The following is a 24614-nucleotide window of genomic DNA, read 5'->3' as shown; positions in this document are numbered from 1 at the left end:
ACTTCATCATCATTCAACCAGGAGCAGATAATGCCCCCTTCCAATGATTCACTGAAGTGCAGCAGAAAGGTGCCAGAGATGGTCTTCAGAAGCTGGCATCCCTGGCAGTACTGGAAAAGAACTGCTGATTCTAGGGGTCTGAACTGATCAGACTGAACCAAAGAATCAAGAACCAGGCAATCAAGAGTACGTTCACATTAGAAATAATCATCAAAGAGAAGGTGTCTGTTTTCAGCTCCTGCTTCAGATCCTGGTAGTTGTATCCGACCATGAAGCTGATAATGCGCACTTCCTGTTGCACCCAGCAGTCCCCTACTGTTGCCCTTTCCAGAACCACCTGAACATTGCTCCGGAGTCAGGGAGCCAAAGACCAAATTAAAACCTGACTCTGCTTCTTCTTGGGGCACAAAGTTTTCTGGTTTGAAGTCAGAATGTTGAACTTCTATAAACTTTGTACAACTGGTCATCAACATCTGTGGGTTCTACCTATTCAGATTCAAGAATATTCAGAGGAGAAAAATTCCAGAAAAGTTCCAAAAAGCAAACTTGGATTTCCCTTGTGCTAGCAACTATTCACCTAGCATTTACATTGCATTAGGTATCATAAGTAATCTAGAGATGATTTAAAGTATACAGGAGGATGTGTGTAGGTTATGTGCAAATACCACACCATTTTATATAAGGGACTTGAGCCTTCGAGGATTTTGGCATCCTAAGGAATCAATCCCCATGAATAGCAAGGGATGACTATAATTGAGGAAGATTACTGTCAGTGGAGACTTCTGCAGTCAGTGACCCACAGCCTTCCTGGAATCTCTTCAGCAGCCTTGTTTGAACAGTAAACTTCCTCCCAGCCTTGAGGATGAGGGGCCAATGGGGAATTGTGCACGGCTGGGTTTCTACCAAAAAGGCTTTGTGGAACAGACATAAAAGCAACTCTCTCTATGGGACCTTTCACAGGTCTGCCCCTTGGGTCAGAGGGTCGTCCTGATATATAACTGAGCAACTCAATTCCATCAGCTTCTTCAGGTGAAACAACAGCTTAGCTGTGAACATTTCTCCGGCTGATCCAGCCAATGGTCCAGGGGCACTGCACTGCAGGCCTTGTGCTGCTGAACATTCCATGCCTCCAACTTCAACAGCAATACTTTAATTAGGGTAACTGGCCCAGTAGTCCTTTGGAGGCATCCAACACCTCCTTACTCCTTTAGACCAGTTCACGGAGAATTTCCTGAAAAAGCTGCTGCTGTCTGGTCTGATAGGGGTCCAAAAAGGGTATCCTCACTGGGTCTGGCTCTTACATTGGAGGCAAAAGACATCCTGCTGGCATTTCAGTTGGCTGATGGATTTTACCAGTTTCTCCATCAAGCCCTTAATTCCAGGGTCCAGGATTCAATCTCATGCTGCTGGCTTTCCACAGGTTCTTTGAGGTCTTCCTCTCCTTGCTTCGACTGAGCCCTTTGAGCCTGGAGCAGAATTAAAGAGATCAAAGATCATCTCAGCCGATTAGGTATGGCCCCAAGAAAGGCCAGAATGTCCCAACAGAATTTTGCAAGTTGGGCTGTAGTAACAAATACGCAAGGTCCTGGCTGCAGTGGCTACACTCATAGTTCAGTTGGTTTAAGAAGTGGAAGAACAGCATGTTAGCCTTGGAATCGTCATTGTCCAGTAACAATATGAAGAGAGAGAAATCAAGACACATGAATCACACAGTTGACTGATAAGCACTGGTTTCAAGTGGGATTCGGAAATTCTAATAGTTAGTTAGGTTTCATAAAAAGTGAAACCTAAGAAAGTGAAGAGGAACTGAAAAGCCTCTTGATGAAAGTGAAAGAGAGTGAAAAAGCTGATTTAAAACTCAACATTCAAAATACAAAGATCATGGCATCCAGTCCCATCATTTCATGGCAAATAGATGGGGAAACAATGAAAACAGTGACAGACTTTACTTTCTTGGGCTTCAAAATCACTGCAGATGATGACTGCAGCCATGAAATTAAAATACGCTTGCTCCTTGCAAGAAAAGCTATGACCAACCTAGACAGCATATTAAAAACAACAGATATTACTTTGTTGACAAAGGTCCATATAATCAAAACTATGGTTTTTCCAGTAGTTAGGTGGGAGTTGGACTATAAAAAAAGCTGTGCGCCAAAGAATTGATGCTTTTGAACTGTGGTGTTGGAAAACTCTTGAGAGTCCCTTGGATTGCAAGGAGATCAAAGCAGTCAATCCTAAAGGAAATCAGTCCTGAATATTCATTGGAAGAACTGATGCTGAAGCTGAAACTCCAATACTCTGGCTACCTGATGTGAAAGAATGACTCATTGGAAAAGACCCTGATTCTGGGAAAGACTGAAGGCAGGAGGAGAAGGGGATGACAGAAGATGAGACGGTTGGATGGCATCACCAACTCGATGGACGTGAGTTTGAGCAAGCTCTGGGAGTTGGTGATGAGCAAGGAAGCCTGGTCCATGGGGTCACAAAGAGTGGAATATGACTGAGCGACTCAACTGAACTAAAGTTAGGTTTCATAACACAATCAAGGTATTATTTCTAGAAGGTAATGCTGTGTGTATAAATCCCTGTAGATAAAAATTTGTAAACATGTTTTCATAGTCTCACTAAATTTTTTTTTTTTTAAATTCTAGTCCTAAATAGTTCTGAAATCTATAAAATAGTTCTGAAATCTATGGTGAAATTACAGATTTCTCAGGAGTAAATATTTTCCAGTTAACCCAACAGTTGGAATCTGGTGCTATGTAGCTTTGCAAAATATAAACATTTATATTTATTTATTTAAAGAATAGAGTCTATATCTAGATTCTGTCCTTGGAGATTCTGACTCAGTCCAAATTGAGATATTTGGTGTCTGATGATCACTGTTCTAGTGGAAAACGAATACAGTGAAAAAGTATCAAGTCTCCTCAAAGTCTCTGAAATTATTAGGCTTTAGAGCTAGAAGGAATCATTAACATCAAATCTAAATTCTGTTTTACAGTTAAAGAAACCAAATTCACAACTATCTGCAAAGTGCCTCTCTCTGGATCTTCAGATGCTCAGTCAACTTTGCTAGTTTCTAACTGGCCCACTGGGCAATTTTTGAGTTTGATTTCCTTTAATTTCCTTGGTGGTGACACCAACCAAATTCCTAAAGATAGTCTCTTTGCTGCTTTCTAAAAATTATAACATAAAACAAGCAGTTATGCAGTAGAGGAAACAGAAAAAAACATTTTCAAGGACTGGGAGTTGGATAAGAAAAATAGTGAGGTTTAGTTTCCTGGTTTATCATATTCAAAAGATAAAAAGTCTTCAAGGTTGTACTAATTTTTGTTGCATTTTGAACATAAAGTAAAATTTAAGGCAAATGTCAGTATAATGGACATTTCCAAATTTCTGTTGTGTTACTATATACCCAAGTACATACTTATACTGCTCCTAAATATTCCCTTATTCGTTGAGAATAATTCACTTTCATTTTTCATGCTCGCCAAAGTCTTAAATAACTGAGATAAACATTTGCTACTGCAAAGGACAAATTTAAGTTACAGACAGGAAGCTTGCTTTTAAAGAGTTTATTTTGATACAGGGGCTTCAAATACACATTGACACTAAAATTACTTTGCTAGTAATATATGGCCACATCTTAAGTTACATGACACAATTAACATGGCAAGAGAAAAATGCCTCAGTAAACCTAGACTGATTGTAGTTGGCAAGTATGATTCTAACTGCAAGTTTCTCATAACTCCAGGACATACCAAATATGAAAGAAAATAAATGCTTTTATTACTGGTAAGCACAAAAAATTAATTATCCTTTAATATTAAAACTGAAAGATGGACATCCACCATCCTAAACATCATAAACTATTGCAAGCTTTCAAAAACAAAAAGCAAAATCTCCATCTATTCATTATAATTTTGTATTTCAGTAATAAAGTTTGATCTTAAAAAGATATTTGACGTGTCTTTTCTTCTAAGAAATAAAGGCACCAAAAACTTCGATCTCTAACCCATTCCTACCGATACCCACCCTTCCCCTCCCTTCCTTGCACTTATTACAACCACCCTCTGGAAAAAATACCCATGGATCTCTAAACTTTTTGAAAATATTCTACTTCAGTGGAGCAAGATACCAGAGCTGACTGACTAGTTTTCCAGTATGTATGTGCACATGTGCAGTAACTTTATATATCCAAATATATCATGGGACTAAGTAAGATTTCTTAAGAAAAATAAGGAAAGACTGAGAAATAAGTTCAGAAAAATTTAATAATTCATGAATTTTAATATAAATACCCAATTTTAGCAAACTTTACCACCTACTTAATTTAACAGTAAGCAGCCTTAGCTTTATACAAAAATAAAAGTTGAGAAATGTAAATAATTTACCTACTTCAAAAGACGGAATGCCTTACTGGGGGTCCACTTTACAAAAACAATGTAGGCTACCTTTCATGACACTTGTCCATACTTTGAGAATTACTGCTTTATACTGCTCCTGAATTCACCTCTATAGGTATCAACATACACCAGTAATTTATAACTATTTTTAGGTCATGGATCCTCCCTCCAGAAAAGTACACACACACACACACACAATTTTACAGAAGATTTCAGAGTTTGCAGATATTCAGAAGTCTATATATGATTTAACACGTTCTACTCAAGACTATTTTATATAATTATCTGGACCATATCCTTTCTAAATTTCAGGGGTTTACCAAATGATATTAGGACAGAAGAATATGATTCAGGCAGTGCCTACTTCCATTCTGTTAAATAAATAAGGCACTCTCATTATGCCTTCAGTCTATTAGAGCTTATATTTGACTTTCAATACAAATATAGCTGCATATAGTTTTTAAAAATACACCTTTTCCTTCAATGTGATAAAATGGACAAATTTCTAGAGAAATTTTCTTTTCACCATTTCTTTAGCTTATCCTCTACTGCCACCAATCTGTGGTTTAGGGAAGGTTTTGCTTAAGCCTTCCCTGGGATTAATAGTACATCCATTATATTTATCCTGAGGTATAAGCCTTAAGTACTAGAGATCTTCCAAGGTCAAACTACATACCGTTATGGCATAGTTTAACTGATTTAGTTTGATTCATGCTAGAGTTTTTAATTCATGTTAGAGTCTTAAATTTCACCTCTTCTAGATTAAGAAATGGCAGAGTGAAAGAATGAGCTTGGGCTTAAAACTGACTGAGACTTTTGGTCAGAATCTGGTCTATCACTTACTTGTGGAGGATACTGGTAAATTACCTAAACTCTCTGAGATTTAGTATTCTTGCCAGCAGTAAGATAACAATGATGTCTACCACACAGAACTACTAAATGAACACAGAAGACATCAAATTTTTATTCAACTTTCTTTCTACCTAAATCTAAAGCTGAACATCTCAATTCCTTCAATGGTGTCTTCTCTGAGTCACAATATCAAGTCATAAACTTGACTTGCGTGATCTGCACATTCCGTAATCTGTCCCCCCAAGGTAAGCAGACCTATACACTGTCCTGGGCATATAGCAGCCATTTAGCTACTACTGCCCTGTCTAAGTCTTCAGTTGGTGCACAAATAGTACCTCAATGTAAATAAAGGTATTTCAAAGCCCTGAACTTAAAAACAGAATATCTAGTCCTTAAGCATCACTACTGCATGGCTCCCTTATTTCCCCTTAACTACATTTTTATTCATCATTTCAAAATAACTAATAGAGAAACAGCGTATCCACAGTCAAAACCCAATCTGACTGATATACTCTCAAACCCATAATAATGGAGGGATGTGTGTGAAGAACAAATGATACACACCCTCTAATTAATTATTCATTTAAGTGATACAGGAATATAAGACATAGAAAATTTCACTTACTAACATTAATGTGTATCAAGGGACCATGTTGGGGTTCAGTAATGATTAGTAGCTATGATATTCTTAATATTTATAATCTGCCTTAATTACACGTGAGAAAAGTACATTTCAGTTTAATGTCAATCTATAAATTTTCAAGTTTTGCTTTCTTGAAATTCTTCTAAAACTGCTGCTCACTACACAGGAATGCCAAGAAAAGAAAAGGGGCCATTCTTTTTGTCCCTAAAAGTTTAATTCTCAACTCAAATAAGAAAAATGTTCTCTCTCTGGGGTAGGACCACAGAAAGAGTTGTACTGCTCTTCATTCTAACTTGGCAGGTCTTCCCTGAGGGAAGAAGAAAACTTGTCTACAAATTCATCCCTACCTGTACCCTGTATGGTGATAAGGTACAAGTGGAGACCAAAGCAGATGTTCAGTAATATTGACAGTCAAACTTACTCTCTGTCAGGGGTTGGCAAGCAAAGAAAACAAGCTATAGGAGCTTGCCAAACAAAACAAAACACCGATGACTCTATGTAGCCTGGGCCATCAATTGTCCTTAACAAATCCTGGGGCGGGGACGGGGGGTGCCTTGCATTAAATAAACAAACAAAAAAAACTCTTCTCCCTCTCTCAAAAATCCTTCACTTATCATGTACTTATGTTAAGCAAAGGTAATCATGTCAAAATTTATTCTGGTCCCAGCTGAAGTTCAGTTGCACTGATTTTGGGCAAAGTTACTAAATGGGTATACTGTTTCAATTCCCCCCTTTTCTTTTTTCCCCTACAACTTGTGGTTGCTATGACACTCCTCTCCTGTAATTGAAACAATTATAAATGTGCTCTGCTATACTTTATATGAAGGCAAAATTAATAAAATATTAGTAAATCTATATTAATAAGTCATCACAAAAACATAAGTTAAAGACAGCTAACTACTGTTAAAATGCTGAAAAGACATGTTGGTAAATTTCAATTTTCACTTCTAATATAAAGAAAAAAGCCCAATAAATTAAAAATAATAAGGTGTTTTCATATTGTGATTATACCACTTTCTGACACTCTTGCTTAATTTTTAGTTCCTAGAAATTCTTAGACAGGAAGAGGTGATGGTAGGAGATTTGACTTAAAAATGTAGGGAACAGACCAAAAAAAACTTTCTTGAGCGACACAGAAGACTTAAATATTTTGAAACAAATAGACTTGGTCAACTAACGGGAGAAGCTAGCCTATATACTGCACAGAAAACACTTAAATACACCAATAAAACATGGCAAAGAGATATGAATTCACGGTGCATAAGAAGTTCAGTATATTAATCAAAAACAAATTAAAATGAAAGATTTTATCAAATTTGGCAAATGTGCAGGAAAAAAATACTTAATTCAAGGAAATACCCATAAACATTGACTTAGCAGTTCTAAGATCATCAAAACTATAACCAAAATGTTTACATGAAAAAATGTTTATCACAGTGTTATAAATAATAGCACCAAAATGAAAGTAAGATAATATACACCAGCAGGAGATTGGTTTAATAAATGTGCAATACTCACATATAATGGAATACTACACAGTCATAAAAATTATGTTTTCATAACATGGGAAAGTATTCATAATAATGGGTATTAAATTTTAAAATGTAACAAACCAATGCGATTTTCTGCATATATACATTCACAGAAAGGAAAAGGACTACAAGGAAACACACACTGCAAGGAAGATACACCAAATCATTTTAGTGAAAACGTCTGAGTATTGAGATCACATACAGTATTTACTTTCTTCTTTATGCATTTGTATATTTTTCAGCTCTCCTTCAATAGCAACATTACTTTTATATTCAGGGAATAACAAATGCTGTCACAAAGAGATCATCTAAATTTTACATTTCTGCTCTGCATTCTCTTAGGGGCTATAAACCCAGAACATGACTTTAATTAGAATGACAACACTTTTAATGAGAATAAAGACGTGTATTTAAAAGCATCTGAAATAAATTTTTACTACAAATTCTTACATAATGTACTACAGAGTTAGCATCCAATGAGGTAAATAACAGCATAGGTTCTTAATAAAATAAACATAGGGGTGGGTACAAAAAGATCAATGGAAAGGGTCAAAGTTTATCAACCCCCAAAGATTTTAGACTTAACTTTTATACTTAGCTTTGATAAAATAAATTTCATGTAGTTTATTATATAATAATTTTATGTTTTGCTCTATGGTCACCTATATATTTATATATATATATATATATATATATGTACATATGTGTGTGCAAATAAAAGGAAGTTTTTAAATTTGAATTGCGTTTATAAATAATCTTCACTATCAAAGTGAATAAACTTAACAAGGACTTCCAAGAATTTAAATATAAGAATAAGTTTTGAAGAAACTGACTCTAACAACAATCCATGTGGTTATTATTAGCTATGCTTAAAAATGGCCCTTACATTATTCTAATGCTAAACAGATATGGGACTGTAATAGGACTATGTAATACCCAGATCTTTAAAGCATCATTTAAACAAATTCAACTTTGGAATAAATTTTTTAAAAAAGAAAACTGACCTATTTGATTACAGCTATTTACTTTAGATGAATTCACTTTATAAAAGTTAGACTTACCAAATTTACAAAAAAAAAAACAAAACAAGATCCAAACACAAACGTAAGATATATTCAGAATAAAGTGTAACCCCCATTTATCATTTTTATTAATCATATCATTTTCTGACAGGCCAAACCCAAATACAATCCAAGATGTGACGATCACCATATCAGAATGAGATTCGATACATAAAATTATAAATTTGTTTAAACATGAACAGAATATAGGTCTATGCAAAAACAAGTTGTCTCCAAGATGAAAAAGATCTGTATATGGGATACCCTCCTCACTCAGAGGACATAAGACTTTGGTGATTCCTGAGACAAGACAAACATGAATACTTGTATCCCCAACACAAAATGCTTCAGATTAATAACCCTCTGTCCCTTTTACAGTATTTTGTGCCACCCCCCCACACCCCACACCCCACCATTACATCAGGAAGGAAACCTCCATTAGGTGACAAGAGCCTTTTAATAACCCACATCTCTTAATTTCCCTTTTTATCAAGGAGAGTGTTCCTGGGGCTCAGGGTAGTCTGCAAATCAATGCAAAGGGGAAGCATCGAGAGGCTCATCTGAAGTATTACCAGGGAGCAGCAGGCAGCAAATATTCAAACCCAGAAATTGTGACTCAACATTTCCTACAGTACAACAATTCTGCACAAATGACAGACACTCTCAAGAAGGATCCTGCCTGAAAAAGATGCAGAATGAAAAGAAAAGAATGACAGACACGAAGGTTAAGGTATTTGATTACACTAGTATCGGTACTTACGTATCATACCTCTGCAGTGGTGTCACTTTGTTCTTATTCTTATCAACTGAACCCGTAGACAGTTGAAGGAAATTGGGGTTTAATTTATATAATTCCTGAAGGAGTTTCTGTTCATATTCTTGGTGTTTACCCGCCTAGTGAAAGAAGAAATTAAAACTGCAGTGGGACTCACAAAGTGGCTGGTATAAAATGCTGATGTACTTTCTGAATTATTAAAGCTATCCTAAATAAAATACATAAGGATTTGTCACAGCGTCAGAGAAACCTGTGAGGAAGATGTCACAGGAACTTCTAGACCAATGAAAGTTTCAACAAAACTACAGGAGACATATTCCATTAATTAAGCACATCTTCAACCACTTTATGTGGAGAAAAAACATATTAATGGACAACATTTTTGCTAGCTTAAAAAACTACAGGGGCCCTTTTAAATTTACTTCCCCATCTTTCCACAAAAGAATTAAGTTTTCTAACAGGTCATTACAGAATTTTCTGAAGATCACTGGAAAATCAATCTCTCTTTTTAGAAGAGATTAACACTAAAAGTAACTCAGAGATGAAGGATTTTACTATATTTTTCATTATCCTAAGACTAAGTAACACATTTACATAAAAATGAATATATTTAAACGTTGGACCAGAAGATGGCAATTTAGAGCCAGCCGCTTTGTTTTTGTAAATAAAGTTTGAAGGGAACAGTAATGCTCATTCATTTACATATTATCTATGACCTTGTTGGTGCTACAACAGCAAATTTGAGTAGTTGTTACAGAGACCATATGACCAGAAAAACTAAAACATTGACTAACTGTCCCTTTACAGAAAAAGTTTGCCAATCCCTGCCCTATACGTGACAAAGAGAGCTCTGTATTTCTGGAGTTGGTAGCTGTCTATCAAAATGCAGTGTTACAAACATGATGGAAGAAATTAAACAACTGACTGTGCAACTAGTCACACGCAAAAATAAATTACAATGAAATTACACTGAATAACTTTCTATTCTTTGCATGTATATTATGACTGCAAGGACATTTTTACTTACCTTCAGGGTTGTTAATTATTTTTAAAGTGTGATCTAAAGAGATGTTATGGGAAAACCAAAACCAGAACAGATCAAAACAAAAACAAAGCAATAAAAACAAGGGCAGTATCATGTGATCCAGCACAACTGTCTCATATATATTGCACAATGCATTGTTCCCTGTTCTGAGAGGGCTCTTGCCTGTTCAACTATACAAATATTTCATATGGTACTGAATTTTGAGTTATGCAGTAACAAGGAAAGACCTAGTTTTTGCCATGATATAATTTGTTCGTTTCCTTTCTACACTGAAAAAATGTTTTAATGAAGAAATGCCTTTTCAAAGTAATTTTAAACTCAAAGAGAGAGATGAATACAGGTCAACAACATGAAATGAATTTTAAACTGTTAAGAAAAAACACAGTTTAGATGTGGATTTTACATCTTTAAAATAAAAAAAAGCCTTGAAAATTCTTTCTGCAAGCAATACTTCAGGAGATATTATGGCTTTCATTAGCCACAAAGAGCTCAAACTGGTATTCAAATGGTTTAACAGGGGCAGTTTACAGAGACAGGTTAAATAGCATTACAAATAAATTCCAATGGACTGCCCATCCATTTTCTTTTACTTTTTAATAATACTTAAGTGAGATCAACTGGGGCTTAGAAACTCCTTGACAGATAGTTTTATTGTAATAATACCCATAAGTAAAGCATAGTTCTCATTAGTCAAAATACAGCATGAAATGGCTCAACCTTAGATTTCATCCAAGAAAGTTTCATTCAAAAGAAGAAAAAAAGTCAAGAACCATTTACTGGATAAGCAAGAAACAAGTAAGTCATCTGTCCCCATTAAATATCACAGAGAACTTAGTTTTGGGGTTTGGTTTTTTTTTTAAGCTCTTTTTTTTTTTTTTTGACATGGACCATTTTTAAAGTCCTTACTGAATTTGTTACAATATTTATTGTTTGGTTTTTTTCCCTGTGAGGCATGTGAGATCTTAGCTCCCCAACCAGGGATCGAACCTACAGCGCCTGTGTTGGAAGGTGAAGTCTTAACCACTGGACCACCTGGAAAGTCTCTTAACACTGCTTCTGGATCATACAGACCATACATACTGTAAAGAAATTCCAATGTGTTTATTATAATGTGATTTAATCAGTAATAACTCCAAGTCAAAAGGGTAATATTTCATTCCATTTAACAATCTGCTCTGAAAGGAGCCCCTCCTAGACTGTCTCTAGTTTGACCTGGAGAATGAAAGGCAATAGTCAATGCTCCCCCACCTTCTAAAGGAGAAGTATTCCTGCAAAGTCCACAGCAACAATCTGAAGTCTTCACCTATAATGGGGAAGTGCAGCATTGTGCTTTGGCATATGCTCATTTAATATGCCGTATGGTCAATATTTTTACTTGTAAAGGCAAGTTTATACTACCAATTGAAAGAAGACAGGAGAACAGGAAATGTAAAAAAGAATACAGGATAATAAGCCTTCAATTCACCCTTTACAGGACACTGACTCAGTGGACACTTGCATGGGTAGAATCATTTTATAAAAACAATTAAGCTTTTCAGTGGCACTTAACAGAGTATTATTTTCTAGCACACTTGCAGAGATGGCAGAGGGGAACCTCATATTTACAATACTCCACTTAGCTTTAGTTTTGCCTACATTTTCAAAACTTAGGGGACCACAGATGCATTTTTTATTATAACAATGTCCTGCAGAACTGATATTCCATAGAACAACCACATATTTGGAAAAAGCTAATTTAAAGTAATAACAGTTTAATAAAAATAAAATTCTTAGTTTTTGCTTTTGCAATTTTAAGTTATATAGAAAAATACTTCCTTTGCTGCAAAGTTGATAATTCACATTACTTTACTACCTGCATTTCCTCTTTTGTGAAGCTGGCCGCCTCATCCCCCAGTTCATGTAGGTACATGCAGTCAGGCTTTGGACACTGCATATTCTTTAAGAAGTAACTGCAGTATTTTGTTGTACCTAGAGATGCCTGCAGGAAGAGGAGGGAAGAAGGAAAAAGACCCAAAATGTAAACTGACACCAGAATGAGAATTTCCGTATCTAGTGTTTTCAAATGAGGCAAAGACACAATAAAACAAAGTATGGCTGTGAATACTAGAGAATTCAACTATTATTAGCAGATTTTTATTAAATATGATGATCATTTGAAAGATTCAAAAAAAAAAAAAAAAACCCTCCGTCTATGGTTTCCAGAGCTTGAGCACCCAAATCCTTTCCCTAGAAATCAGGAGAGTAGGAAGGCAAAATCTGTTCAATGTTTTAAGCGGTTAGGCACATAAGACAAATTCCTTTTTCTAATTATGCCATCCTTCTTTCAACTTACTTGAAGCATTGCTTGGTGGGACCCTTCACTCAAGCCTGAACTTATCAATGTCCAAATATTTAAGGACAACAAATTGGAACCATCATCTATTTCGTAAAGAATAAATCCATTTTCACAAAGGAAAATATGTGTAAATACAGGAGATTTTTTTCTTTAGGATTAATCCCCTAATAAGGTATGTGTTTACTTCTACCTGGTAGAACAGGACCCTAACAGGTAAGTGATAAGCAAATTAGCTGTCATAGGTTAGAATGGATACCTATGAAGCACTCTTTAAATAAGACTCCTTCATTAATATGTAACAGCTATGTTCATCTGTACTTACTACATGTTATCTCTTCCCCCTTAAAAAAAAAAAACCCCAGAGGACCATATTACCTTAAGTGTTCTGCCATCCACCACCACATTGTTAACACACTGTATGGCTCTGAGAGCATCTTCCGACCGTATATAGGTTACATAAGCACTGGCACTTGGACCCTAAAATGAAAAGCCACTGTTGTTAGAATCAAATTCAACAAAAACTCAAAAAAAAAAATTAACTTGCAACCTGCCAAAGGAATTCTAAAGGCCTTTACTACCACTATCTTTAATAATAATGACAATGATTAGAAGTAGTAGTAGCTTATATTAAGCTATATACTAGCCCATCTTAAGATAATCATACTTAACGAATTTTATCTGATTTTAAGCAGACTAAAATATATATGAATGAAATATCTTTGGCTTGGTAATTTTCTTATAAAAGTCATCTGACAGGCTTGTCAACATTATAAAAAAAAACAAACTTTGAAAATTAGATTTGAAAAAATAAGATGTGAAGACAGTGTCAAACTATGTTCTCAGAACAAATGGAACCTTTAAGAGTACTCTAGCTGCTAATATCAGCATAACAAAAATGCTCTATTAAGTTCACAATATCTGAAAATATTAATTAGAAATCACTATATAATTTAACTGGTTGATTATAGACTCAATTCCCCCTCCCCTTCAAACCATCACTAAATCTCTGTTACTACTTCCTTCTTAATATTATCAATTCACTGTTAAGTTTTGAAAGGATCAAAGAAACACCAAAAAATCCCCCCACCCTACCAATAGAGGTCACTATATGGTGTAAATGCTTGACCATCAAGCTTTCTAATCACAGAAACCAAGTTTTCCTTCTGAACAGCCCAGGTCAAGCCCTGACCGTAGGGAGGAAAGGTAAAAATCCATATAGTTAGTTACCTGTGAGCCTGCATATGATGTGCTATTATTGATGACAACTTTATGTATTTTACCAAACTTCCCAAAATATTCTGGTCGTTTTAAAACCTATAAAAGAAGAAGAAATAAGGTATAAACTTTCCCCACTTCATCAACTTTATCCTTATAATGGGGACATGCACCATGCCTCTTCAGTGAAAAGAAAATAATTGTTAAAGTTTTCCAATAAATGTGACTACTTACTGATTACAATTTGTGTGGTTAACTTAACTGCAGGAAATCATCAACAAAAATCTAAAAGCTATTCTTTACTGACCCACTGAATAGAAACTGAGACTAAGTCTCACATTACTACATTCTAACATGTACACCAATAATCTATGGGATCTTAATTTGACAGTATTCTTAAACACAGAACAGATCAACTATCTTAACCACACTTTCATTAATAGATCATCCTTATAAGGTCTCAGAACAATGACCAAGATCATGTATTTTTTTTTAATTTTCTATTAAAATTTAATTGCATAAGTAACATATATCTTTTAAAATAAAAACAATAACAGTTTTAAAATAATAGAACAGCAATTAGATGGACTCAGATATTTTCGTATCTTAAATGATGGTTAAACAGAAACTCAAAAACAGACACAAGTAGAGACAGTTTTACTCATAAATCTATTGTACATAAAATACTGTGTATTATATTAAAGCACTGTTTATAAGCGACAAATTCCAAATGTGGTAACAGAATGTTTTTCAAACTTTCATGCATTATGATTTATTACTCGGTGTGTGTCAACAAATTTTCCTTATGTCAATTTCACCATTTTTCAATTGTCTTCTGTGTTTTTCTCTCTTTCCCTGATAAATAATGAATGAATTTTTCTCTATTACCTGGTTACTTCTTGGCTGTCATTTTCCCTCATACTTATGTCATCTCCTTTACTCTGTGATCACTAAATGCATTCATTTAGCTTGTCCTGCAAACTAACTTAATCCTCTCTCCCAGGATTTGCAACTACCTCAAAATTAAACTGTTCTTTTCCAAAATTTACCTACAGACCTACATAGTATTTATTTATAGGTTTAAAATTCAACATTCAAAAAATGAGTATCATGACATCCGGTCCCATCACTTCATGGCGAATAGGAAAAGTGGAAACAATGTCAGATTTTAATTTCTCAGGCTAGAAAATCACTGCAGATGCTGACTGTGGCCATGAAATTAAAAGATACTTGCTCCTTGGAAGAAAAGCTATGACAAATCTAGACAGCTAATTAAAAAGCAGAGACATCATTTTACCAACAAAGGTCCGTATAGTCAAAACTGTGGTTTTTCCAGTAGTCATGTACGGATATGAGAGCTGGACCATAAAGAAGGCTGAGTGCCAAAGACTTAATGCTTTCGAAGTTGTGGTGCTAGAGAAGACTCTTGAGTGTCTTGGACTGCAAGAAGATCAAACAGTCAATCTAAAGGAAACCAACTACGAATATTCATTAGACAGACTGATGCTGAAGCCAAAGCTCCAATATTCTGGTCACTTGATGCGAAGAGCCAGCTCATTTGAAAAGATTCTGATGTTGGGAGATACTGAAGGGAGGTGGAGAAGGGGGCAACAGAAGATGAGATGGTTGGATGACATCGCTGACACAATAGACATGAGTTTGAGCAAACCCCAAGAGATAGTGAAGGACAGGAAAGCCTGGCATGCTGCAGTCTATGGGGTTGCAAAGAGTTGGACACAACTTAACGACTAAACAACAACCTATAGACCCACTATTCCTACAATCTTTCCAAATAGCAAGCTATATCTCAACTGAAGCTTTCTGCACGTATCTGTTCAAGTGTGTGCAAAGTATCTTCTCCAAATACTCTTATTTGATAATTCTCGCATACTTAACATCTTAGCTAATATACTCTACATCTGACAGAACCAAAGTTTTGTGAAACAGTCTGCGGCTGGGGTGTCATGAATTCTTAACAGTTTTCAACTTGATTAATATGATTTTTTTTAACTTACTTTATTTTAGGTTTTTATAAGTATAGGGTTATTATGTTTTCTGCAGCCAATTTTAATGGATTAGAAGGTGCAGTGACTACACTGACTTTCAATCTTTTTTCCACCCAAATCTTCTGAAGGATATGACATTTAGAGTGCTCTTGGGTTGTTCAAAGAGTCTTAGGATAGAGGTTATGGGAAGAGTATGTATCTTGAAAAACTTTCTGGCCAGTGGAGAACAGAACTGCATTCAATATTCCAGCTGGATGTGTACCAATTCAGCAAAAGGCCTCAGCCAAAAGACTTGCTTCAAGGGACTCAGCCTGGTCAAAGGTTGTGCTGCATCAGCATCTCATATCACATCCAAGTTTATGGAAGTACTTCTCAATGAAGGCAGCATCAGGGGATGCTGGAACGTTATGTCAAAGCAACTGGGAGACACTACTGGCGCTCAGTGGGTGAGAGCCAGGGACAGCTTATAGCACTCAGGCTAGCCCTGCACCACAAAGAACCATCCTACACAACTTTTGAATGTTCTACAAGACATTCATCTAGCCAAGATGCTTGTTTATAATTAAGTGAATCTAGAAACAAATCATAAACATAAAGCACTTTCCCACAGTTTCAACACATGTTGGATTTAAAAGCAAACACTATGTAATTAAGGGACAACTGCAAATGCTTTGTTTGAAATTTTACTAAGAGTTCTTCAGAAAAGTCACACACATCATTAACTCTTCATGGCACCCATGCTGTCAGCACATACATCTGTAACAATCTGCACTTTTAGTTGTCATATTCACAGTGATTCTACAAGCAGATGCAAGCTCCTATTTTATAACGTACTGGGAAAAAAAGTACTTTACAAACTTACATACACACACAAACCATTTGAGGATCCAGCTGAAATACTTATTTCAGCCCCTGAGAGTTTACACCATAAGCTCCCAGGTGATACTAATGCTAGCAGCCCAGAGGCCACACCCTGAGTAGCGGTACCAAGTATTTACACGTAGAAACAGCCTTCTTATACTTTAATTTCTCCCTCATTTTTTCAAATTATGTATCTACCTAGACAAATTATATTATCAAGAAGTCATTTCATGAAACTCAAAGGGTGTTACAAAATACTATTTTTTTAAAAAAACGTGGATACTGGGTCTGAAAAGGTTAAAGACTGACTTATGGAAATAAATTCTGGCCAATAATTGAGCAATACTTTCATAAAAAACATTAAGACTTGTATATAATTACAGTGAGCGGCCAGAATAGTATTTCCAAAGCACAAATCTCTCCATGTCATTCTGTTCTTAAGATTAGTCCATAGCTTCCCATTGTCTTTAAGATACAGTGCAAACTCGTTAGCATGTTTTAAAAGCCCTTCGTTATCCCTTACCACTTACCTCCTCAGCCTCATCTCTCACCATTTCACTCAATTTTCCAGCCAAACAAATCATTTGAAGACCAAGCTTTTTTTTTTTTAATCCAGAAGCACTTGTATAATTCCTATGCCTGAATTGGAAAAGACTCTTGAGAGTCCCCTGGACTGCAAGGAGATCCAACAAGTCCATTCTAAAGGAGATCAGCCCTGGGTGTTCTTTGGAAGGAATGATGCTAAAGCTGAAACTCCAGTTCTTTGGCCACCTCATGCAAAGAGTTGACTCATTGGAAAAGACTCTGATGCTGGGAGAGATTGGGGGCAGGAGGAGAAGGGGACGACAGAGGATGAGATGGCTGGATGGCATTACTGACTCGATGGACGTGAGTTTGAGTGAACTCTGGGAGATGGTGATGGACAGGGAGGCCTGGTGTGCTGCGATTCATGGGGTCGCAGAGTCAGACACAACTGATCAACTGAACTGACTGAAGCATTTTATACCAAAGATAGCTAGGAAGTACATACCTTCCCCGCCGCCCCCACAGTCAGGTGCCATCTCTTGTGCCTCCACAACACACAGCACTTCTCACAGTATATAGCTGCTTTTATAAATAAACAGGGGCAACCTTTTATTGGTTTATGTTCAGTGTCTCAGACAGTGCCTGGCACAGTGCAGGTACTCAATAGATGCTTATGGAATAATTAAACTCTGTTAGCATCGGAGAAGGAAATGGCAACCCACTCCAGTATTCTTGCCTGGAGAATCCTAGGGACGGCGGAGCCTGGTGGACTGCCATTTATGGGGTCTCACAGAGTCGGACACGACTGAAGTGACTTAGCAGCAGCAGCATTGCACACGGAGAAGGCAACAGCACCCCACTCCAGTACTCTTTTGCCTGGAAAATCCCATGGACGGAGGAGTTTGGCAGGCTTCAGTCCATGGGGTTGCTAAGAGTCAGCCACGACTGAGCGACCTCACTTTCACTTTTCACTTTCTGCATTGGAGAAGGAAATGGCAGCCCACTCCAGCGTTCTTGCCCAGAGAATCCCAGGGATGGGGAAGCCTGGTGGGCTGCCATCTATGGGGTCGAGCAGAGTACGACACGACTGAAGCAACTTAGCAGCAGCAGCATTGAACAAAAAGAATAATACATGTGTAAAACACTGGTGGGCCTTACTGTATTAGGAAATGATCTATGGGTGGTAAAAACAGCCCGCCCAGGCAAGGGAAACTCAAGTAATTTCAATGTTCTATATTAAGTTGCACAATCGAGGTTCTATCTAAACATAAGTCAACTAGCAAAACAGTAAATAAAAAAAGTAAAGAGTATGGGTAGTAGGCAGAACACCCTGCATATAACCACATTACCTATATATTCAAAGTCCTATATTTACTTCACAGTGAGTCAACTTGAGTACTAACTACTATATAAAAGGTTATATGATAGAATTATAAATGCCCAATGACATACCTAATGTGTAAAATGTCTTCCTATACTTTGGGAACACAAATGTTCATGGACATGTCATAGAAAATAAAAAATGTAGTGACAGATGGAAAGATGAATAGACAAATGTGTGGATGAAGGAACCATATACACCACTGGTGTAAAATACATTGGAATAGGAGTTCTAAGACCAGGGAGGTGGGGTGCGGGGTGAGGGAATGAGGGTGGTTTCTAGTCCTGGGTCTGCTATGAAACAGCTAAGTGATCCTAGGCAAGTCACTCAACTTCTCTATGCCTCAGTTTCCCATTTGTAAAAGAAAATGGTTATGTTTTTAAAGTCTTTCAGTTCCTCAAACAAGCAGCTCTTTCATGCCACCATACACCTGGGACACTTCTGCCCTTATTTGCTACCCAGCTAATCCCTAGTCATTTTTAATCATCCTTTCCTCAGGGAGGCTTTTCGTGGATCTCCGCACTAGCTAAATTACCTATGTTTATATGTTCTCAAAAAGCCCTGTATCTCCCTATTTATAAATACTCAGCACACTTACAAGTACTTAATTCTGTCTTCTCCACTGTCTATAAGCTTTTAAGGGTAGAGACTGTGTCTGGCCTGCTAAACCATTTCATCTCCAACATCAAAGTACCTAACAGACTGTAAGTATTCAAGAGCTAATTTACAGAACAAATGAATAAGGTTCTGACAAATTGAAATTTTTAGGATTTAGGAGATGTTTACTCTAAGCATTATCTCTAACTACCACATCTTCTAAGATAGGTTTTTTTCCTATTAAGTGATAAATGGATACATTTGACCATCAATCTTGGTATGAAGTTGTCAGATATACAAAAATTATTTTCAAAATAAGCTTTAAATTTTCCTAAATATTCCTATTCTGCTAATCAGAATTCAGCCAAATATCAAATTGTTCAGCATCCAAAAATAAGTAAATGAAAGGGATCTTCTTTGACTAAAAGTTACCCTAACAATTTGAAACTTGGTGATTTCTAATGAAGTGTTCCAATCTGAAAGAGTCAGGCAGTTACATTTAAAAAAAATTTTAAGGTATTATTTAGAAGTAGTAGGCTTTAATAACTAAAACACTAACCTTTGGTTTTCTTAGGGTTTCAAGAGAAACAAATGAGAGAAACTAATGTTTAAGAAAATTCACTGTCCTCTTACCAAGCAACAGTGCTTTCAAAAGTATAAAACCAAGACAGTGATTTTTTAGGTATATTTACATTCATGATAAAGTATTCTCTTTCACGAGTCATTCCCTAGATTCATTTCTTTCTGTGTAATAGTTCTTCAGATTAATCTTGCTGACATTGTGTCATTTGAAATGAATATAAATCTCTGTACATAAGTAAAAACAAACTACAGATCTAAGTCACATCTCTAAGAAGAAGCAGAAACCTGTAAACCAAACATCAGACTGAGGCTATGGCTTCATTTTTATCCAGCATCTGGGTGCTGCTCGGTAAGCCTCCAGTACCACAAGCAACTGGATTTTGTATTAATAAAACCAAGCACATCCATATCCAAGAGTTGTTAAATCAAAATTAAAGTTCCATTAATTTACTGGCATAGCAGGGAGTTCCTTGGTGGCCTAGTGGTTAGGATTGCACACTTTCACTGCCATGGCCTAGGTTCAATCCCCAGTCAAGGGAACTGAGATCCCACAAGGTACATGAACGCCACCCCTCAAAAATTCTTTTTTACTGGAGTAGCAGCTTCAGAAAAGCAAACACAGATTCTAATCAATAAGATTAGCAGGAATAAATGCTGCTAAGTCATTTCAGTCGTGTCCGACTCTGTGCGACCCCATAGACGGCAGCCCACCAGGCTCCCCCGTCCCTGGGATTCTCCAGGCAAGAACACTGGAGTGGGTTGCCGTTTCCTTCTCCAACGCATGAAAGTGAAAAGTGAAAGGGAAGTCGCTCAGTCGTGTCCGACTCCTAGTGACCCCATGGACTGCAGCCCTCTAGGCTCCTCCGTCCATGGGATTTTCCAGGCAAGAGTACTGGAGTGGGGTGCCAAGGAATAAATAGAGGTAGGTAAATTAAAAACTTGCTTAGGCAAGAAATGTTCTCTTGTTGGAAAAAAGTATTGTTTAAAGAGGGAGACAGAAGCACTGATACAAAGTTGTGGCAGCGTTCAAGAGTGAAACGGGATTCTGCCTGTCTGGGGAGTTAAATGCTATATGATTTAGGAAAAAGGGAGAACTGGCTGCTGAGGTTAAATCACAGGCCTAAAATGAGCTCCTTCCTTATCATTTATTACAGATATGAACTCCAGGTCCACCCCTTTGGCTCTGGAAAACCTCGTCTCTTGAAGATCATTGTAGTCCACTAGTGCCAGCATCGTGGACCTAGACCCTAGTGATTCGTGAGCTGCCTCCACAATTACTACCCATGACAGAGACTTCTTAGTAAGGTCGCCCTGATGTTCTCCTCTACAGATATTGAAGCCCTTCACAGCCTCAATACATAGTTAACTAATCAGCAATAAATATTTCTTATTCTTTCTAAACTGATTTTTACAAAATCAATTTTTAGACGCCTTATTATTTCCTCCTTCTGGGGCCTTTAGCCCTCTTAGACCAGTTCAAAGATTGCCGCCTCCCTAAGCATATTCACTATAATCCTTCCTCTGATTGCTGCCATCCTGAGCATTACTATAAACCCTTCTCAAGGAGGACTTCCGACAGATCCCTCAAATCCAGCTCTCTCCAACTTAAGTGAACATTCTGGCTCCCATTCAGTTTTTATTTGCCTTCCCAACAATCTAGTCAGCATCTCCTCATGTATCAGGAACTAAACATTAGCAGACACGTATGCAAGGGCATTAAGGAAAGTAATGAGTTCAACATTACTCTAATAAGCCTGGTGGAGGAAGGAGAGAAGAGTTATGTAATAAATAAACAAAAGGGTTAAGACCTCCCCTGCTTTCAATGAATCACAAAGAACCTCAACCACTGTTTCCCTCTGAATTCTCTCTCCTTCCCCAAAGTTGGCTTAAAATGAATGAATAAAGAACGATGACACAGTAGAGTAACAATTCTATCACTGTTTTATAATCAAGGTTCACCACTTCAGTGTGATTTTAAAAAAAATACAGATCTCTGGTGGGTTCATGAAAGTACATCTCCACTGTTGATCCTTAATACAGCTACAGAAAAGAGGAAAGAAACACAGCAGTCCTGTCACATGAGCCTTAAGAGTACAACAGAGACACTATCCAACTTCCACAGACTATGAGCACTGAAGGGGACGTCAGAGATCTAATTCAACTGCCCAGTTTCACAACTGAAGAAAATGAGCCAAGAAAGATTAAGACACTGGCCTAAGATCACAACTGGTCACTGGTTTCTTAGTGATTATTAAAAAATCATTTCCCATTATCTTCTAAGTTTTAGAATTTTCAGGTAAATCCTGCCATCGGGCAGGGCCAGCTATTATTTCCAAATAAACAAAAAGAAAAAATGCCAAGTTGAGGAAGAAAAGAGAAGACAACTTACCTCTGGGTCTGCTAGGCGCTGAGACAGACCTACAACAAAGACGAGGTTTTTTTGTACAACACGTACACTAGCCAAATGTTTGCGATTTTCTGATATTTTCTGTTTTCTCTCATTTTGTTTCTGTTTTTTCTCATTCTTTATCCTTTGCAGTTCTTCCTGGGAGAGTGGTTTATAAACTGCTGGGTCTTCTGGATATGGCTTTAGGCATAAAACAAACACAGAGTTAGCATTAAATGAACAGAAAACTATGAATAAATAATTTTCAAATGCTGGATGATGTGTATGCACTTATTTGCTACATCTCCCTTTTTCTGAATCTTCTAATCTTCTAAACTTTTTATTTAATAAAAGTTAAATGTTACATAAGAGTGTTTTTAAATACTTTTTAAACCACTTTTAGTGCTGAAACTTAAAATATCACCAAAGATTCTAAAATTTTAAAAACCAACCTGGTATTACCAACAATGCCAGTACACAGTTTACAGAAAAATTAAGCTTTTATGTAAGGGGCAAAGAGTACAAAATATCATCTAAATATGGATTTATTGTATTACAATCAAGAAATATTTAATGAAAACGTACTATGTGTTTGAAGATTAACGAAGTACTTATTCTTTAATAGGTAGACATTTCCTGTCAAAGGAGATGGGCAAATAAACAATACACAGATACTATGGCTCAGGAGTTTGAACTTAGCTTCAGCACTTATTATCCACATGGCTTTAGACAAGTCAATAGAACTCTATGTCTCCATATCCATGTAAGTAAAATGAAAATCATCTTAAAGGCTGGTGTAAAAATAACACTCGTAAAGCAATCATTGTAACTGGCCCACAGTAATCCCTCAATAAATACCGGCAATTACACCACTGTAATGTTCTTCTCTCTCATCATTACAATTTTGTTTTCATTCCTCCTGCTAATGCCAAGACTACCAACAGCCTGAATGAGAGCTGCAAACTGGCTCTGAATCTTGGATTTTTCTTTACTGAGAGACCTTGGCTAAGTTATGTAATTTGTCTGCCTCGGTCTTCCATAAAATGGGAATCATAGTACTTTATTCAGAGGGTTTCTGTGAGAATTTTAAAAAGGCAACACACTTATAAAATGATTAAAACTATGTCCTGCACAGAAGCATTCAATAAACCAGTTATTATTTCAGCTGGCCTTCTATATCTGCAGGTTCCACATCCTCAGATTCAACCAAATGAAATTATTTGGGGGGAAAAAATTCTAGAAAAAAAGTTCCAAAAACCAAAATTTGAATTTGTCATGCACCTAGCAACTATTTACATAGCATTTACATTGTATTTACAACTATTTATACATCATTTACATTAGATATTGGAGACTATACATAATCTAGAGATGATTTAAATTACATGGGTGGATGTGTGTAAGTTACACACAAACACTATGCTATTTTATATGAGGGACCTGACCATCCACGGATTTTGGTATCTGTGCAAGTGGCATAGAGGGGGCTGTTCCTAGAAAAAAATCCCTAGAAAAAAAAATTAAAAAAAAAAAAACTTCTTAATCTTAACATATTTGTGAATCTGCATCTCTGTTGTTAGGAAGAATTAAATAAATTGTTTCAGATAATAGAAATCTGGTAATTTAACCTAAACACAAATGAAAAATATACAAAATTTTATTAGTCTCAACCTGTCTACAGGTTTCATAAAAAGCTGGTAAAGCACACATTCTATGATGGTTCCTCCTCCACACACACCACCATTAAATACCTACTCTACAAATCCGATAGAAAATTAATCATATGATACAATAAGATGAGGAAAGAAGCTAGATTAAAGATGGGAGATGAAAACACATAACTTGAACAGCTGCAGAAAAACACTATGACTCACAAAACTAGTAACCTTAGTACTAAAAATGAATATAAAGAAAAATACATCTGGTCTACTTTTTGACTGAAACAGATAATGTTAAACCTAATATTCTAGGAATACAGGATCAAATAAAAAGCTATAAGCAAAAAATTTTTCTTTAAAATTTTCTACTCCATGTTACAAACTAATGCTTCTGGAGAAGCATTTTAAATGAGCAAAATATTTTTAGTTAGTGTTAATTTGTCAATAGATTGCCAAACTACTAATTAAGATGGTTTATAGTCTTTAATATAATCACTTAATTCCTTTCATATGTGTAGTTATGTTTCCACTTTTATTCCCAATTTACATGTATATTTAGATGTGTCTTCCGTTTTATTTTCTGATCAGACTTACCAGGACTTTGATTATTTTATTGGTTGTTTTAAGAACCAGCTCCAACTTTAATGGAAATACAGCTTTCCTATTTCATTAAATTCTACTTAATCCCTACTTTCTACTGTCATAATGTTTATTCTTTTCCTAGTTTCTTAACCCAGAAATAAGTTCATTTATT

The 24614-nt window shown here is 36.2% G+C and overlaps 1 protein-coding gene and 1 pseudogene across 7 annotated transcripts in view; both read right to left on the bottom strand.

Annotated features, from left to right (window-relative positions):
• Window positions 1-24614, bottom strand: part of CNOT4 (CCR4-NOT transcription complex, subunit 4) — a 152413-nt gene that overhangs the window by 44385 nt on the left and 83414 nt on the right. For 4 of the 7 annotated variants that reach the window (XM_010831627.1, XM_010831630.1, XM_010831633.1 and 1 more), the window contains exons 3-7: window positions 22206-22403; window positions 13877-13963; window positions 13025-13126; window positions 12167-12292; window positions 9255-9388 (exon numbers count right to left, since the gene is read on the bottom strand). In XM_010831627.1, coding sequence (XP_010829929.1) covers window positions 9255-9388; window positions 12167-12292; window positions 13025-13126; window positions 13877-13963; window positions 22206-22403 — 647 coding nt within the window. The remainder of the gene's footprint in view (window positions 1-9254; window positions 9389-12166; window positions 12293-13024; window positions 13127-13876; window positions 13964-22205; window positions 22404-24614) is intronic. The other 3 variants (XM_010831629.1, XM_010831631.1, XM_010831634.1) reach the window with 1 other exon arrangement.
• On the bottom strand, window positions 7-1855 carry LOC104982287 (annotated as a pseudogene).

The sequence above is a fragment of the Bison bison genome, unplaced genomic scaffold (genome assembly GCF_000754665.1).
Source record: "Bison bison bison isolate TAMUID 2011002044 unplaced genomic scaffold, Bison_UMD1.0 scf7180017864530, whole genome shotgun sequence".
Classification (NCBI taxonomy): domain Eukaryota; kingdom Metazoa; phylum Chordata; class Mammalia; order Artiodactyla; family Bovidae; genus Bison; species Bison bison.
This window is presented reverse-complemented; position numbering and strand designations above follow the sequence as displayed.